Below are 18,708 nucleotides of genomic sequence, written 5' to 3' on the forward strand. Positions count from 1 at the left end.
AGACAGTCTTTCCTGGCTTGGCAGTCAAGCTCAGGATCATACAATTTTTGCTCATGAAAAAGTTTTTCACATCTCTTTATTTACAACAACAATAAACGCAAGTGAATGCACTTTATTATTTTATAATAGATCGCGGGGGTCGGGGGTCTGGTCGTAACCGAACATAAGGGATCTGATCTTATATACCGGGGTTCGAGCGCGGTAGGTTATCCTTCTTTATTTTCGTAGACGCATAGTCTGCACTACACAGCAGAGTATCACCAACGCTAATAGTGTTTCGATCACATAGGACAGGGAGTACCAGGTTATGAACCTGGCACACCAAGAAGATGTAGTGTCACTGGTGACTGGGCTCTGGGTACTGCGGGGCAATGAAACATTAAAGGCTGGGGGGTTTGAAGTCATGGGGTTCGCAGTCACGCGCAACCAAATGTCCAATATCATTATGTTGATCCATATGAAGGAAGTCCTCATGGCTGGTCTCTTTCCTTTTCTTTCTTTGTTTTCTCCGGTCCTGGAGCTTCTGGAGTTCTGTAGAAACAAGCAGTGTCTGTAACTATCTTTGTTTAATATCTGGTATGCTAGTGTGTCTGTCCTTTTGTGCCAATTATTCCCTTTATAATTGGTCACTATGTGTGACTCCCTCATTTAAAAAAAAAACAAATTTTAGGAGAAGACACACTTCCCAATGATGAACCAGTGCTGATTTAGCATCCAAATGTTCCAGGATGTAAATAGCAGATGGCTGGCAACCTAAAGGTTACCTAAACAAACAAAACCCTTTGAACTGAAAAATGCCAAAATTAGGTGCCTATGGGCCGCGACGGGTACGATTTGGATGGAGTCCCCGGGTAGGATGGCTACCAATGCCGTATCTCTCCTACCCGAGCGTAGTTGACCAGCGGGGGGTTTCCAGGCAGGGCGGGTCTCAAGCCGTTTCTCCACTGCCTGAGCAACCGACAAGAACGGGCAAAAATGTAGTCATCGTGGTGGGGCTGCCGTAGTGGTTCTATCCTTCGAACCAGAAGGGCAGTTACGATCGGGCATCTGGTACACGAACAAGTGTCTGCAGCCAAGCTAGTTCCTCTGAACAAGTGTCTGGCAACGGTGGGTCTCTGTGGGTAAGTCCTCAGAGGTTTCAGGTGAATTGGCGTCTGGCAATGGTTAGTCTCTGAAGGCAAGTTCTCAGAGGTTTCGGCCAAATAGGCGTGTGGCAGTGAGAAAAATTCTCCTGTCGGACATACAACATTGAACAAACTTACAAACACCATAAACATTCTGCAGGTTCCACACGCACGAGTACGGCCTCAACCGGGACCTTGGATTCATGTCTAATTACATTCACCCCCACCATCTGGCCTGAGCTTGTGGAATCCTACCAACTGACATGGCTTGAGACAATTCACACCTCTTTAACCTGCGATTATCCCTCTCTCCAGTCGCTACATCTGGACTTGTAAAGATTTAATTGCCTGCAAATACTCACGTTCAAAGTATTGTCTTGCATCATTGCCTTTGTCTATATATGTGGTTGTGGAACCCACCTCTTCACTCAGCTGATGAAGGAGCTGTGCTCCAAAAGCTAGTGATTCGAAACACCTGTTGGACTTTAACCTGGTGTTGCAAGACTTCTTACTGTGCTTACCCCAGTCCAACGCTGGCATCTCCACATCATGGTCTCGAATGCACTGCCTGGGAGGGTGTAAGAGGCCTCACATCCTTCTAAAAAGTACCTGAATGACCTGGCATGTCATAACATTCAAGGCTTTGGGCCACGCTCTGACAAATGGCATTTGGTAGGCAAGTCAGGTGTTTTTCATGCATCAGTGATGACTTGATTGGCCGAAGGGCCTTATCTGTGCTGTAGTCTGTGATTCTAAGAGAGAGAGACTTGGGCCAACCTTTCCAGAGTCTGCACCCTCCCTGGATTCACTTCCTTTCCCTTCAGTTGCTGGAAGTGACCAACTGAAAGTCAGAATGAGAAAAGAAATGGAATGGGGAGAAAAAAAAGTGTTTTACTTACAGATGTTGGAGTCAGGAGGACGTTTCAATCTGTGTGAAGCTCAATCTTTATTCACACAAAGCCCGCGCTCTGATTGACTGGAGGACCAGAGTCCTTCCGGTCCTCCCACTCGTCCCATTGGTCAATACCGGAGGAGAAAGGTCAGGGATGGGCACTTCCGTATATGCGCAGCTTTTCCTCTACCTTGAACATGGGCAGTTTTTCCTCTACCTTGAACATGCGCAGCTTTTCCTCCACCTTGAACATGCGCAGCTTCTCCTCTACCTTGAACATGCGCAGATTTTCCTCCACCTTGAACATGCGCAGCTTCTCCTCTACCTTGAACATGCGCAGCTTCTTCTCAACCTTGAACATGCTCAGTGGCGGAGATCACCAAGCGACTTCTCCCTGTGGCCGCAGCCGGTTGCCTGGAAACCTTGTCCTGAGGAGGTGTCGGGGGAACAAGAGCAGCCGCGCCCGCGCGCCGGTCTGCGCACTGGAATCCGGAAACGTCATTGTGGAGCAGAATGATTTCTATTGGCTGATTCAGGCAGCTCTATTGTGACGTCATGATGACTCAGAGGGACGTACCCAGCTCAGCCTCCTATTGGGGCAATATCACTGGTCACAGAAACACGATGCTGCGGATTGGACAGCAGCTCCGCGACCCGGAGGGAGGAGGCCCTCCTGCTCCACGTGGGCTTGTTCCCGCCCCATCTGGCGCCATCAGAGACCAATGGGAATCCGAGGAAGATCGGAAGGGCACGGGTCTTCCTGCCAATCAGAGTGCGGAATTTGTGGTGATGGCTGCCGAGAGATTCCCCAGGAAGCTGCTGCTCCTCTGTCTCTGAATGAAGATTGACGTTCACACAGACTGAAACTTCCTCCTCTGTCCAATCTCTGAGTAAAACACTTTCTTTTATCCCCCTTTCCATCTCTTTTCCCCCTTGTCGATGGCAGGCCCGTGCAAGTGCGGAATTTGGCAATGTACCCCTCGTTGTTGCCAGTGGGGGGTGGGGTTGTTTTGGCGATCTATGGTAGGATTATGGAGGAGGACAAGGAGTCCATGAAAAGGATTAAGGCCAAGTGGGAGGAAGAGTTTGGGATGGTGTTGGAGGGAGGACTATGGTGTGAGGTGCTGCGGAGGGTTAACACCTCCATGTCGTGTGTGAGGCTGGGGTTGATTCAGTTGAAAGTTGTGCACAGGGTGTAATGAAGGTGAGGATGGGCCGGTTGTACAAGGGGGTGGGGGATAGCTGTGAGTGGTGTGGGAGGGGTTCAGCCAATCAAGTCCACATGTTCTGGTCCTGCCCAAAGTTGGAGAAATGTTGGGTGTCAATTTTCAGCACCATGTCTCAGGTTCTGCACGTGGAGCCGGGTCTCCTGGAGGCCATATTCGGGTGTCAGACCTGCTGGAGCTGCAGATGGGTGAGTGGGCAGATGTTTCAGCCTTCGCCTTGTTGATTGCCTGCAGACGGGACCTGTTGAGGTGGAGACCAGCTTCCTCACCCCCCCCCCCCCCGGGCCTCGGCATGGCTGGGGGATCTAATGGAGTTCTTGTAGTCAGAGAAGGTGAAATTTGCTCTGAGAGGGGCAGTTGAGGGGTTCACCAGAGATGGGTTTTGTTTGTGTTATATTTTGGGGATCTGGTGACCGTCAAAGAGCAGGAGGGCAGTTTGGAGGTTTGGGTGAAAGGCGTTGGGGTTTGGGTCTGTTTTTTTGTTGTACAAATGGTAAAATTTTGAAAACCTGAATAAAAATATTTTTTTAAAGATACAAACTTCAGGGGGCAGCACGGTGGCACAGTGGTTAGCATTGCTGCCTCACAGTGTCGATGCCGGCTCTGGGTCACTGTCTGTGTGGAGTTTGCACAATCTCCCCGTATTTGCGTGGGTTTCGCCCCCACAACCCAAAGATGTGCAGGGTAGGTAGCTTGACCATGCTAAATTGCCCCTTAATTGGAAAAAATGAATTGGGTACTCTAAATTTTTTTTTTTTTTTAATTCATATCGAAATCTGACAGCGTTACTCAATTCATTGAATATCAACGGCTTTTAAATCCAGGAGGACCAATGTTTGATTGTTCTATCTGCTTCAAAAGATTTAAAACAAACACCAGTGTGACTGGAAGAGACCGAGACACACACCCGAGTGAGAGTGTTCCAGTTCACTGACTGTGGAAAGAGCCTGAAAAAGCATTGCACCATTCACAGCGGACAGAGACCGTACAGGTATTCTGTGTGAGTCTTCAACTGATTGTCTAACCTTGAGAGACAGCAGGACACACCCGCACCATGGAGAAACGATGGAAATGCACCAGTGCGTTCACACTGGGGAGAGACCGTTTAGCTGCTCTCACTGCACAAAGAAGTTTAGAAGGTCATCCACACTGCGGCGACACCAGCGAGATTTAGTTGTCCATCTACAGTGGAAACGCATTGACACATTCACACCAGGGTGTGACCATTCTGCTGCTCTGTGTGGGAAAGGTATTCAGTGTTCCATCCAGCCTGTGGAGACACCAGCGAGTTCATACTGACGAGAGGCCGTTTGCCTGCTCTGACTGTGGGAAGAGATTCAATACTTCATCCCACCTAATAATAAAAATCTTTATTAGTGTCACAAGTAGGCTTCCATTATCACTGCAATAAAATTACCGTAATCGCCACACTACGGCACCTGTTCGGGTACAGTGAGGGAGAATTCAGAATGTCGAATTCACATAACAAGCACGTCTTTCGGGACTTGTGGGAGGAAACTGGAGCACCTGGAAGAAACTCATGCAGTCACTGGGAGAATGTGCAGACTCTGCACAGACACTGACTCAAGCTGGGAATCGATCCCGGGTCCCTGGCACGAGCCAGCTGATGGGGACGGCAGGAGCGCCCAGTGTGGTCACTGAATACATTGTGGGAACTGCCCATTTAAAGAGGCTGTCTTGACTCGCTGGTCTGAGAATCCACACCTTGCCCCTCTGTGTAACGCTGGCTGAGAATAGACATCGGGGCTGCTCAATGTACTGAAAGCCATTTGCTTCTGTTGGAAGAAAAGGGAGACAACTCTGAAACTGGGAAAACAGAATTCCAGGCGTTATTGACATCACTGTACATATTGCAGACACACATTTATTTATCTTTGACCACAGAATCTCACTGCACAGGAGGCCATTCGGCCCATCATGCCTGTGCTGGCTCTTTGAAAGAAGTACTCAATTCGTCCCACTATCATGCCCTTTCCCCATGAACCCTGAAAACTAGTCCCTTTCTAATTATCCAACTCCCTGTGTTGAATCTGCTTCCACTAGCCTGTCAGGCAGTGCATTCTGGGCTGATTTAGTACACTGGGCTAAATCGCTGGCCTTTGAAGCAGACCAAGGCAGGCCAGCAGCACGGTTCAATTCCCGTACCAGCCTCCCCGAACAGGCGCCGGAATGTGGCGACTAGGGGCTTTTCACAGTAACTTCATTTGAAGCCTACTTGTGACAATAAGCAATTTTCATTTAATTTCATTCCGGATCAAGTTTCATCTTCCTCATTTCCCCACTGTTTTTTATGTGAATTAACTTAAATCTTGTTCTCTGGTTAACAATCCTTTTGTCAGTGGAAACAGTTTCTCTTTAATTACTCAATGTAAACCGTTCATGATCTTGTCTAAACTCAGATAATAGAAAGATCCTGAACAGTCCCATTATTCTGCTCCAAGGAGCAATTTACATCAATGGTTAAATCCAATAAAATTAACCCAGTGACAATAATGACCAATTGTCTGATTACCTCATCTTGAATCAGACCTGTTGTAATGTTAATTCAAGAGGTAAAAGTGGGATTTGTGAGTGATTTTGGGTTTTGTAAGTTGGACTCTAGTCGTGGAGACACGGGAGCGCTCCCGGGCAGGAATTTAGGAAATCACTGTTGGTTCAGGAACCTGAGGAAGATTCACACTTCTACCAGGACAGGTCACCCAATTGAGGTGGTGAACGTCACTCGTGTACTTCATCAGTAAACTGCTTTTAAAAAATAGACATTGACATTTCACAGTCCTCTCTTGCCTGATTGTTAAGCCTCTTTCGAATTGAAGCATTTTAGAGGGTCAATTTGGAACTGAGTAAGTAAGGTACCTTCAACCAAATTAAACCGAATCTAAATATTAATTATATACCCTTTAAAACAGAGATAGGGCCTCCGGGATGTGCAAGAAAGATTAACAAGGATGATATCAGAACTGAGAGTGTTTAAGTTTCAGGAGATATTGAACAGGTTGGGGATATTTCCCCTGGGGAAGAGAAGGTTGAAGACTGACCTGATAGAGACTTTAATGGGTGTGATAGGATTGACATCATCAGGGTGGCATAGTGGTCAGCACTGCTGCCTCACGGTGCTGAGGACCCGGGTTCACTCCCGGCCCTGGGTCACTGTCTGTGTGGAGTTTGCACATTCTCGTCGTGTCTGCGTGGGTCTCACCCCCACAACCCAAAAAGATGTGCAGGGAAGGTGGATTGGCTTGCTAAATTACCCCTTAATTGGGAAAAAATAATTGGGTACTCTAAATCTATATAAAAAAATGTTTTTTAAAAAAGTAATCGCTGTGATTACAGAATAGAAATTCACAACTGACAATTCTATTTGTCACAGAAAAGCCTTCTTCCTCTCAAACGATAAATGTGTGACCCCCACCCATGCTCTCCTCACTATTGATTTTAACACTCATTTATCCTTCTGTCCTCCTGCTTTTCCCCAAGTCCCCTCCCGTGAAGATGCTGACTCTCGGGTTCAGTTTCACTCTCACCGATTGCCCTCCCCAGGTGCTAAGGGCGAACGTCACAATCAATTCCCGTGACTACCAACATGTACTTTGTGTCAGGGTGAGGTCACTGCCCCTCCTCCACTTTTCATCCCATTCCCAAGAATTTGGGCAGTGTAGGCCGCAACTCCCACAATCCGCCGCGCTGGGGAAACCGCTCTACCCGCCGCACTGGCGGGTGATCAGGTACTGCGCATGTCCAGGGGTGAGAGGAAGCTGCGCATGTGTGGAGGAAAGCCCGCCCCCTGACCTTCCTGCTGAGGTGTTGACCAATGGGAAAGTGGAAGGACTCTGGTCCTCCAGCCAATCAGAAGGCAGATGTGTTAATGAAGATTGACCATGACATAGACTGAAACCTCTTCCTGTCTCCAACATCTGTGAGTAAAACACTTTCTTTTCTCCCCCTTTCCATTTCTTTTCTCATTCTGACCTTCAATTGGTGACTTGCAGCAGCTGAACGGATAGGAAGTGAATCCAGGGAGGGTGCAGACTCTGGAAAGCTTGGCCCAGGTCTCTCTCTCTCTCTCAAAGACATTGACATCCTTTGCTCCCTCAGCTTGACACATTTATTTGTTTGGCTAAAAGGGTGGTTTCTTTCCTAATGTTCACAATTAAAAGGGTTGGTTTCCCCAGAGTTCTCACTGTGTCTATGCGGGTTTCCTGCAGGTGCTCCGGTTTCCTCCCACAAGTCCCGAAAGACGTACTGTCTGGTAATTTGGACATTCTGAATTTTCCCTCGGTGTACCCGAACAGCACGGTAGCATAGTGGTTGGCACAATTGCTTCACAGCTCCAGGGTCCCAGGTTCGATTCCCGGCTTGGGTCACTGTCTGTGCGGAGTCTGCATGTTCTCCCCGTGTGTGCGTGGGTTTCCTCCGGGTGCTCCGGTTTCCTCCCACAGTCCAAAGATGTGCGGGTTAGGTGGTTTGGCCATGCTAAATTGTCCTTAGTGTCCAAAATTTCCCTTAGTGATGGGTGGGGTTACTGGGTTATGGGGATAGGGTGGAGGTGTAGCCTTGGGAAGGGTGCTCTTTCCAAGAGCCAGTGCAGACTCGATGGGCCGAATGGCCTCCTTCTGCACTGTAAATTCTATAACAGGCGCCGGAATGTGGCGACTCGGGGCTTTTCACAATAATTTCATTGCAGTGTTCATGTAAGCCTACTTGTGACAATAAAGATTATTATTATTAGAGTTGGCTAAAATTTAAAGGAACAGTAAATAAATGTCGGACAGAGATATGTCTAGTGTTTTTACATGGTACAGATTAGATATATTATTATGAAAACAAATTACTGTGGATGCTGGAATCTTAAACAAAAACAGAAAATACTGGACAATCTCAGAAGGTTTGACAGCATCTGTGGAGAGAAAAGGGAACTAATGTTTCGAGTCCGGGTGACTCTTTGTGACAGTTAGAGAGAACTGGAAATGGGGTCAGATTTGTACTGTATTGGGGGAGGGGTGGAATGGAGCGGTGGGGCTGGATAGGGGCCAGCAATAGGTGGAGATATAGACAAAGATGTCGAGAACTGAAGATAAAAGGAATGCAAATGGTGGTTATTAAGGCTAAGAAGGGCTGATAGTGGTACATAAAAAGGTTAGAATGTGTGAATGGCAGAATAAAGGTGAGCAGTGTGTAAAGGGCAACTTGAAATAATTTGAATGGGGGGAGGGGAGGAAAATAATGGGGAGGGAAAAAACGATCAATGGAAGAAATGAAAACAAAAATAAATTGAGAGATAAAAATGGGGTAAAGGTGGTGGAGAGTCTGAGGTTGTTGAACTCCATGTTAAGTCCAGAAGGGTGTAACATGCCTAATCGGAAGATGAGGTGCTGTTCCTCCAGTTTGCGCTGGGTTTCACCTGAACATTGCAGCAGGCCAAGGATGGACATGTGGACTGAGAGCAGGGCGGTGAGTTGAAATGGCAAGTGACAGGAAGGTCTGGGAACTGCTTGCGGATGGACCGGAGGTGTTCTGCAAAGCCTGGAAAAATATATTCATTTTGCTTCGGTTTGCACCCCTCTATCACCTCCACATGGTCTATCTCCAACACTTCCCTTTCCTTCCTTGACCTTTCTATTTCAATTTCTGAGATAGACTGTCCACTAATATCCACCACAAACCTACCGACTCCCACAGCTACGCCGACTACAGCACTTCACATCCCACATCCTGTAAGGACGTCATCTCATTCTCTCAGTCCCTTCACCTCCGTCGCATTTGTTCCGATGATGCCACTTTCCAAAACGGTGCTGCTGACTTGTCTTCATTCTTCCTGAACCGTGGCTTCCCACCCACTGTGGTCGACGGGGCTCTCAACCGTGTCCGACCCATCTCCCACACCTCTGCCCTCCCCCTCACTCCTCTCTCCCAGAACCAGGATAGAATCCCCACTGTCCTCACTTTTCACCCCACCAGCCTCCGCATTGAAGAAATCATCCTCCGCTAGTTCTGCCAACTCCAGCATGATTCCACCACCAAACACATCTTCCCCTCACTCCCCCGTCAGCATTTGGAATTCTCCACCCCAGAGAACTGTGGAACCTCGGTCATTAAGTATTTTCAAGACAGAGATTGCTAACGTTTCAAGGGAGTCAAGTTATCGAGGGATATGGGGGATAGTGTTGGAAAATGGTGCTGAGGTAGATCGGCCAATGCTCTCATTGAATGGTTGAGTAGGTTCGAATGGCCAACTGCAGCTCCAATTTGTTATGGTCCCTGTGTCCAGGACAGGAAGCAGTGAGCATGGATCTGTCAATCAGCCTGAATCAGCACCTTCAGGAGAATTGGGAGGGTGAATATTAGGTACAGCAGAGTGAGAATGGAGGGAGAGTGTGTGGGACGGAGATTTACAGATGTTGCGGAATGCAAGAGAAAAGAAAGTTCCAGAGAAACTAGAATAGTTCTGAATTTCTATCCTGCACTGACAGTGATGTCTTTTGTAAATTGTTTTAACAGGAGATTCAAAGAGGACAAATTACAGACAGAAATCTAATACATGTCGTCTGGATCTGACAGTCCCTCAATTCCTTGGGACCTGAATATCATTGGCCTTCGAATCTAAAGGAGAAATGTTTGCCTCATCTGTCAACTTCAAAAGATTTTAAACATCATTGAGACTGGAAAAACACCCGAGTGAGAGTGTTCCAGAGCACTGACAGTGGAAAGAGCTTTAACCAGTTACACAGCCTGAAAAAACATTGCAACATTCACAGCGGGGAGAGACCGTACACGTGTTCTGTGTGTGGACGAAGCCTCAACTGATTGTCCGAACTGGACAGACACGAGTAGACCCAAAACATGGAGAAACCATGGAACTGTGAGGACTGTGGGAAGGGATTCACAGCTCCGTCTGTGCTGGAAATTCATCGGCGCATTCACACTGGGGAAAGGCCATTCACCTGCTCTCAGTGTGGAAAAGGATTCACGCAATTATCTGACCTGCAAAGACATCGGCGAGTTCACACTGGGGAGAGGCCGTTCACTTGCTCTCAGTGTGGGAAGAGATTCACTCGGTTATACGTCCTGCAGTCACACCAGAGAGTTCACAGTGGGGAGTGGCCATTATACTGCTCTCAGTGTGGGAAGGGATTCAGTCGTTCATCTACCCTGCAGGCACACCAGAGAGTTCACACTGGGGAGAAGCCATTCACCTGCTCTCAGTGTGGGAAGGGATTCACTCAGTTGTCCCAACTGCGGACACACCAGAGAGTTCATACTGGGAAGAGACCGTTCACTTGCCCTCAGTGTGGGAAGGGATTCAAACGTTCATCTGCCCTGCAGAAACATCTGCAAGTTCACACTGGGGAGAGGCCGTTCACCTGCTCTCAGTGTGGGAAGGGATTCACTTGGTTATCGAGCCTGCAGACACACCAGCGAGTTCACACTGAGGAGAGGCCATTCACCTGCTCTCGGTGAGGGAAGAGATTCACTCAGTTATCCAGCCTGCAGCGACATCAGCGAGTTCACACTGGGGAGAGGCCGTTCACCTGCTCTCAGTGTGGGAAGGGATTCACTGAGTTATCCAGCCTGCAGACACATCAGCGAGTTCACACTGGGGAGAGGCCGTTCACCTGCTCTCGGTGTGGGACGGGATTCACTCAGTTATCCAGCCTGCAGAGACATCAGCGAGTTCACACTGGGGAGAGGCCGTTCACCTGCTCTGAGTAGGTGAGATATTTAGTGATCCATCCCAACTTTGGAGACACCGCCGAGTTCTCACTGGGGAGAGGCCGTTCATCTGCTCTCAGTGTAGGAGAGATTTTGTGTTTCATCGCACATGCTCACACCCCAAGTTCACAACTGATTACAGGGGTTGGATTCCGCTGGTCTGCTCTCAATTGCATCCAGGACTGCATTTTGTTAATTGTGACAGTTGATCAATAGGGATGGGCGGAGGGTATCTTCCTGCTGGACTGGTTGGTCTCACAAATTTCCCTCCAGTGGGCTGATGATCATTGAGCCATGTTGTGAATTCCTGGCTTCAACTTTCACGAGGATCACAGAGTGAAAGGGTGTTTGGTGGTGTAGCCATCTGGGATGGCCACGTATAAAGAAACATGGGAAACATGCAAAGCCTCAAGGGAAATATGGCCAATGTAAGATTCAGGCAGGCTCAGAGCCTAAATGTATATTTGTAAACAGAACCAGACATAATCGAAACCCCCGGCCGATTTGCATGCTAATGACCCATTTCCCTAAGACAAAGGAACTGGTACTCAGGTATCCGATACAATTCCAGACACATCGGTGCCACTCCCTTTACTCAGGAAGCATAAACAGCCAAGGCCAATGACCGCTCAGGACCCGCCCAGCCATCAAAGCACCCGCCCCTTTATTGGCTCAGATCGAAAGCAGTGATCGAGGACTGCCGAATTATTGGGTCCAAACCTAAGAACCGCCCAAAAGAGCGCGAAACCCCCCCAAGGATAAAGAGGGACACTGCCATGTGTTCGGTCTCTTTTGGACCTGGCGCTCCGGCAACATCTGACTCCATCTGCAACACCTCGACAAGGAGCAAGTTCACGTTCAATGCTCGCTACCAGACGAATGAGCCTAGCTGAACCACAGTTACTTCTCCAGACCCAGCAGATCCAGGTTCGAAAAAAGGCCACTGTCCCTCTGACCTAAGCCGGATGCCTGAAGTTAAGTACAGTTTGTCATAGTGATAGGTGTAATTTAGCTCGTAGTGTTTATGTTGCATGTGTAAGTTAATCTTGTGTGTAAATAAAGTATTATTGATCTTGAACTAACAAACTGGTTGTTTGGGGTCTTTGATCGATATCCGGTTGAACCTTGTGGCGGTATCATTTGTTACCTGGCGACTCTGAAAGCATATCCTATTCATATCTAGATTAAGAAGGGCAACCTTATTAGCTGCCATATTTATAGCAAGTAAATATAGCAACAGTGGTTGGAAGATATTTAGTTCCCATTTCTGTTTGGAACCTCTGAAAGCATGCCACGTTGCCATGAAGATGGGCTATGGTGGTTACATGGTTCCTTTGTTTAATTTACCCACGTGTTTTTCACAAAGAAAACTGTCGAGGTTTGAAAGGCAAGTTGTGCTGTGGTAGATTGGGACATTACAACAAAAGGTATGACAATAGACAGGCAATCACTAATTTTTAAGGTATTATTACATGTTGACATCAAATGTAGACTCCTTTAAGGAACAAACAGCCACAGGAAAAGTGATGCAACTGTAGCTAACGAGAAAATTTAAAGATTCCATTAGATCAAAGGAAGAGGCTCATAAAGAGGCCAAAATAACCGTACGCCTGTGGATTGGTGATTGATTTAGAATTCAGCAAAGGAGGACCAATAAATTGATAAAGAGAAAATAGAATATGGGATCAAACTGACGAGTAACGTAAATACCGACTGGGAAAAGCTCCAATAAGAATGTGAAAAGGAAAAGATTAGCAAAGACCAATGTGAGTCCGTTAGGAGAGTTTATAATGGGGAATAAGGAAATGGCAGAGAAACTAAACAATGTGAGTCTGTCTTCACAGAAATCGTCCCAAAAACATGAGAGAACCAAGGGGACGAGTGAGCACGAGGAACTGGGTGTGGTCAGTTAATTCTTGTTCCACTTGTCGTCTTCAATATTCTCTTGGCTGCCTGGGAGTGGCAGTGGTCACTTGATCGGCTCGGGCAGGGCAGGAGTAACTCTGCTTATTGGGTCAGGCGGAGGGTCTGTTGGGTGGTGGAGTGAGTTTCCCTTCCTGAGTTGTCCCCTTTGGAGGCCCCTGGTCTGCTCCTCCTCCACAGCCTGGTATGGCAACTGCTCGGGGCAAGACCATTAGAAACTACAGAGAGTCGTGAACACAGCCCAGTCCATCACACGGACTCGCCTCCCATCCATTGACTCTGTCTACATCTCTTTTGTAAGGGCCACGAAGAATCCAGCACGAGTTTTAAGGATACAAAGTAATAACATTTATTTACTATAACATATATACATAACAGTAGCAGTAACTTCCCTTGCTACATACTCCTTCCTGCTGGTTCCTGAACTGGCCAGCTTTATTTATACTAGGAGTTTACTAGTGGTTTCTCCGCCCCCCCTCATTGGGGAAGCTCATACTCCCACAGGATTGTGGGATAGTCATTAGTCTCCAGCCAATGGTAAGTAGGCAGGTTATAACAACCTCCCACTGCCTTGGGAAAGCAGGCAGCAGAATCAAAGACCTCTCCCACCCGGGTTATTCTGTCTTCCAACCTCTTCTATCAGGCAGTGAGATACAAAAGTCTGAGAACACGCACTACCAGATAAAAAACAGCTTCTTCCCTGCTGTTACCAGACTCCTGAATAACTCTCTTATGGACTGAAGTGATCTCTTCACACACCTTCTCCACTGAGTAGTACTGCACTCCGTATGCTTCACCCGATGCCTGTGTCTATGCATTTACATTGTGTATTTATCTATGTCCTATGTTTTGTTTTTCATGTATGGAACGATTTGTATGGACTGTACGCAGAACAATACTTGTCACTGTACCTCGGTGCACGTAACAATAAAACAAATCAATCAAATCATTAATCAATCCTCTCGGGATAGGTTCCACTGGGGAGGTAGTAACCTGTGGGTTGGAGGGTTTGAGTGAGAGTTTGAGTGTTGTGGATCATTGATGTTTGAGCTCTCATTGGGTCTGAGGGTGAGGCTGAGGGGGGGGATAGGCACCCTGTTGCCCCCTTTTGCTTGGGAGGTTCCTTCTTGGCCGGGGTGTCCTGAGAGGCTGAGTGAGGTTTCGAATGAGGCTTGTGGTGAGGGGCGTACGTCAGGGGACCGTGTGCTCAGGGCTGTATCTTGGTCCCTGTTATCCTGAGATCCTCTGCTTTTGGTAGTACTTTTTTTATCCTGTTACTGTTAGTCTCTTGGAAGCTGCATCGGTTAGAATTTGAACCAATTGTGTGAATATTTGCTGGTCTTCTCTGTGTAATTGTGTTGAGTAATGATTGTTCTGTGCTGTGCCTTTTAGGTCGAATGTCCTTGTTGATTTTTTCCTGAAATTTATTTGTTATTTTTGGGGGGAAAAATCATTGACTGGTTCCTGCAAAGGTATAGACAGGTCTTGTACCCAAGAAGGGGACATAAGGATGTGTTATTGATGCCTCTGGTGTGACTGGAGCTGGGGGAGATGTGTTCTGACACCCGCCTGAACCTGGCACCGTGATCTTATCCTGGATTCTGCTGGTCGATGCGAGCACTCGCTACGTGGGAAGGTGTGCACCGTTTCACCATGTTTTCATGGCTTTTTCTTCTTCTCCCTTGTTCTCCAGGATATCCATTGGTACATACGGATGCACCAAACTTAATGATTACACTGATCCATCTGTATTGTCGTCCTCCTGTCCTCTCCTGTATTTCTGTATTGCTGAGACATTTCTGCTGTGCTGCACCGATCCTGAGCTTTTGTTGGATATTTGTTAAAAGGGAAAAACATCAATAAAAATATAAATTAAAAAACCTGCAAATGGCTGAAACATTGGCTCTTGTTCCCCCCAGACTGACTCACTCTCCGTGTCTTCCCCCATCGTGGAAGTCTCACTGCTGGAAAGATGGATCGCCCGCAACAGTAAACCTCCCTCTGAAGGAACTTTACATTAGACTTTGGATTCTGGGCACATGGAAAACCATAACTTGTATTTTATTGTGGTCATTCCCGGAACCCTCTTCCTTTTTCCTCATTCCCCGTTTATTGTACGAGTGCAAAAGTGGGTGGGTGTTGGTCTCACCCCGTGTGTGTAAAAATAAACCAACCTCTTTATTTCATCTTACCTTGAGTTTGCTGTGCAAGTTATTCACAGAGAATTGAAACATACTCCGATTTTGGGCCTGTCTGGAGAATCTGGCGTTTTAAGTGGGAAAAATGGGCGAGGCCCCAGCACCAATCCTCTGACCGGAGAGGGGCTAGCAGCCGCACGTAAAACGCACGGCCTCCACAAAATAAACGGCCAGAGAATTGCTGGGTCTGTGGCCGCACATGTGCATGGCGACGACCTGCAGCAGTCGTGCTGTACATGGGGTCGGCCGCGCGCGGACCTGATCTGCCAGATAGTGGCCCTCTGGACCTCCCCTCGCTGAAGCCCCCCTCCCACCCCCCGGCCAGCAGCAAGGCTCCCCCCTCTCACCCCACCCCCCTGCTGACTGTGGAGCTGCTGGACACAGTGCGCAGCCGCCACGCAGGTTGCCGCACGGCTGGGCCCACACGTCAACTGCGTGGTTGGGCGCTCGGACCATCAGGGGCGGAGCATCAGGGGAGGGCCTTCAGCTAACATCCTGAGGCCGTCCCAATGGTATGCGGCTACTCCTCGATGACGCCGTTTTGGAAGGTGCGGAGCGTCCAAAAACAGGCGGCACCCCCGATTCGGTCGGAAAAAGGAATTCTCTGCCTGATCGCTGATTACAAAATCACCGTCGGCAAGCGGAGAATCCCGCCCCCTGTCCCTTTAATCAGTGAGAGATCCTGGGCCAAATTCTCCAACTCCGAGGCTAAGTGCGGAGGATCTGTGGCGTTTTACATGGAAACAATCGGTGCAGCCCCCTCCCCGATGCTGCGACCAGTGAGGGGCTGGCAGCCACGCCACGAAAAGCTCTCGGCCTCCACAAAATAAATAGCCGGGTCTGTGGACCCCCTGGCCACACCCTCGCCAGAACAGAGATCCTGTCCCTTTAATCAGAGAGACCCTGTCCCTGGAACAGAACGGAGATCCTGTCCTTTTAATCAGAGAGAGACCCTGTCCCTGGAACAGAACAGAGATTCTGTCCCTTTAATCAGAGAGAGACCCTGTCCCTGGAACAGAACAGAGATCCTGTCCCTTTAATCAGAGAGAGACCCTGTCCCTGGAACAGAACAGAGATCATGTCCCTTTAATCAGAGAGACCCCGTCCCTGGAACAGAACAGAGATCCTGTCCCTTTAATCAGAGAGACCCTGTCCCTGGAACAGAACAGAGATCCTGTCCCTTTAATCAGAAAGTGACCCCGTCCCTGGAACAGAACAGAGATCCTGTCCCTTTAATCAGAGAGAGACCCTGTCCCTGGAACAGAACAGCGATCCTGTCCCTTTAATCAGAGAGACCCTGTCCCTGGAACAGAACAGAGATCCTGTCCCTTTAATCAGAAAGTGACCCTGTCCCTGGAACAGAACAGAGATCCGGCCCCTTTAATCAGAAAGTGACCCTGTCCCTGGAACAGAACAGCGGTGGTGGGGCAGTTGATAAGGGTGAGAGGGGCGGTGTATGAGTATGGGGAGAAGGCAAGCAGGATGCTTGTGCACCAGTGGAGGAAACAGGAGGCTGCGAGGGAGATCGGGAAAGTTAAAGACGCGGGAGGGAATATGGTCTTGGACCTCGCGGGAGTGAATGGGTTGTTTAGGGACTTTTATAGCAAGCTGTATGAGTCAGAACCCCCAGCCGGGGCGGAGGCGATTTATAGAGGGGTTGGAGTTCCCAAAGGTGGATGAGGAGCTGGTGGAGGGAACCAATTGGGTTGGGAGAAGCAGTGGAGGGGCTGGGGGGCGATGCAATTGGGCAAGGGTCCGGACGGGTACCCGGTGGAATTTTAGAAGACATTCTTGGGGGGTATTGGGGCCGCTGCTGGAAAGGGATTTTAACGAGGCAAGGGAGCTGGGAGTGCACCCCCCGATGTTGTTGCAGGCTTCGTTCTTCCTCATTTTGAAGTGGGAAAAGGACCCGGAACAATGTGGGTCATAGAGACCGATCTCCCTGCTAAATGTTGGCTAAAATCTTGGCCTCGAGAATAGAGGATTGTGTCCCAGGGGTGATAGGGGAGTATGAGACAGGTTTGTGAAGGGAAGACATCTGGCGGCCAACATCAGGAGGCTACTCAATGTGATCATGATACCTCCAGAGGGACGAGAGGTAGAGGTGGTGGTCGCAATGGATGCAGAGAAAACCTTTGATCGAGTGGAGTGGGACTATTTGTCGGAGGTCCTGGGGCGGTTTGGATTTGGGCAGGTTTTGTGGACTGGGTCTGGTTGTTATACCAGGCAGCGGTGGCATTTATACGGACGAACCGGGTGAGTTCAGATTATTTCAGGCTGCACTGGGGGACGAGTTAGGGGTGCCCACTCTCCCACTGCTGTTTGCCCTGGCAAAAGAACCGTTGGAGATGGACTGAGAGCGTCAGGGGATAGTGGACATTATAAAAGAGACCATTCTTTTGGCCAGACAAATAAATGTGTCAAGCTGATGGAGCAAATGGTGTCAATGTGTTAGAGAGAGAGAGAGATCTGGGCCAACCTTTCCAGAGTCTCCACCCTCCCTGGATTCACATCCTTTCCCTTCAGTTGCTGTAAGTCACCAATTGAAGGTCAGAATAAGAAAAGAAATGGAAAGGGGGAGAAAAGAAAGTGTTTTACTCCCAGATGTTGGAGACAGGAGGACGTTTCAGTCTGTGTGAAGCCCAATCTCCTTTCACATAATTGATTGGAGGACCAGCGTCCTTCCGGTCCTAACTCTCTCCATTAGCCAACACCTCATAGGAAGGTCAGGGGCTGGGCTTTCCTCCACACATGCGCAGCTTCCCCTCACCCTTGGACATGCGCAGTACCTGATCACCCGCCCGTGCGGCGGATAGAGCGGGTTCCCCAGCGCGGGGGATTGTGGGAGCTATGGCCGACACTGTCCAAACTCCTGGGGTGAAAAGTGGAGGAGGCTTGGGCGGTTGTGTGCGAGCTTGGTGTCCGCCCCCGGGCCGATTCGAAAGGCAGGCCGCCTCTGGGAGCTTCCTGGATGGGGTGAAACAGCAACTCGGCGGCCATTGCTCCTGGTCCCCGAGGGAAGGGGAGAAGACCGGTTTGGGAGTACTGCGACCAGTCGTGTTTCAAGTCAGCGGTTGAGCTGCGGAGACGCTGCTTCGGACTGCGAGGTTTGCTGTCGGCGGGTTTGAGTTCGCCCAATGGAGGACGAAGGAATGGAGGAAGGATGGCAGCTGGATAGGCTGCTGGAAGGGGCGGGTCGGAACCGGGAGTGGATACCCGATGGGCGGCCCGTGGCCTGCAGCCCAGGGTGGGTTGCTGCCGTTCCTGGGGTCTCCGGGGGTTCGGCCCCCCTGGACGCCCTGTGGGCGGTTGGGACTGACTCTGGGACTTTCTTCCCCGTTGTCGACTGTTGCCAACATTGGAGCGACTCTGGCCGCTGCCATTGGAGGACTTTGAGGACATGTTGTTCCTTGTGAAATTTCGGCAAGAGCGCCAGTGCTGTGTTATGGAACTTGCAAAATTAATGGACTTTTTCTATAGACTTTTTCTATGTATAATGAGGGATTTGCTTTCTTGTTTTCCTTGCTTTTGTTTTATTTAGTAGCCTATAACATTTAACACATTTCGGTCCTCCGGAATGGTATTTAGTAATTGTGGTGGAACGCTAGTTAGTG

General features: G+C 48.9%; 1 protein-coding gene across 1 annotated transcript in view; it reads left to right on the forward strand.

Annotated features, from left to right (window-relative positions):
- Window positions 1-2,140: 2,140 nt before the first annotated feature.
- LOC140418044 (uncharacterized) overlaps window positions 2,141-18,708 on the forward strand; it is a 91,649-nt gene continuing 75,081 nt past the window's right edge. Inside the window, 3 exon segments of the mRNA XM_072501471.1 lie at window positions 2,141-2,906; window positions 9,762-10,969; window positions 14,590-14,644. Coding sequence (XP_072357572.1) covers window positions 10,104-10,969; window positions 14,590-14,644 — 921 coding nt within the window. The 5' untranslated portion in view covers window positions 2,141-2,906; window positions 9,762-10,103.

The sequence above is a fragment of the Scyliorhinus torazame genome, chromosome 5 (assembly GCF_047496885.1).
Source record: "Scyliorhinus torazame isolate Kashiwa2021f chromosome 5, sScyTor2.1, whole genome shotgun sequence".
Classification (NCBI taxonomy): Eukaryota; Metazoa; Chordata; class Chondrichthyes; order Carcharhiniformes; family Scyliorhinidae; genus Scyliorhinus; species Scyliorhinus torazame.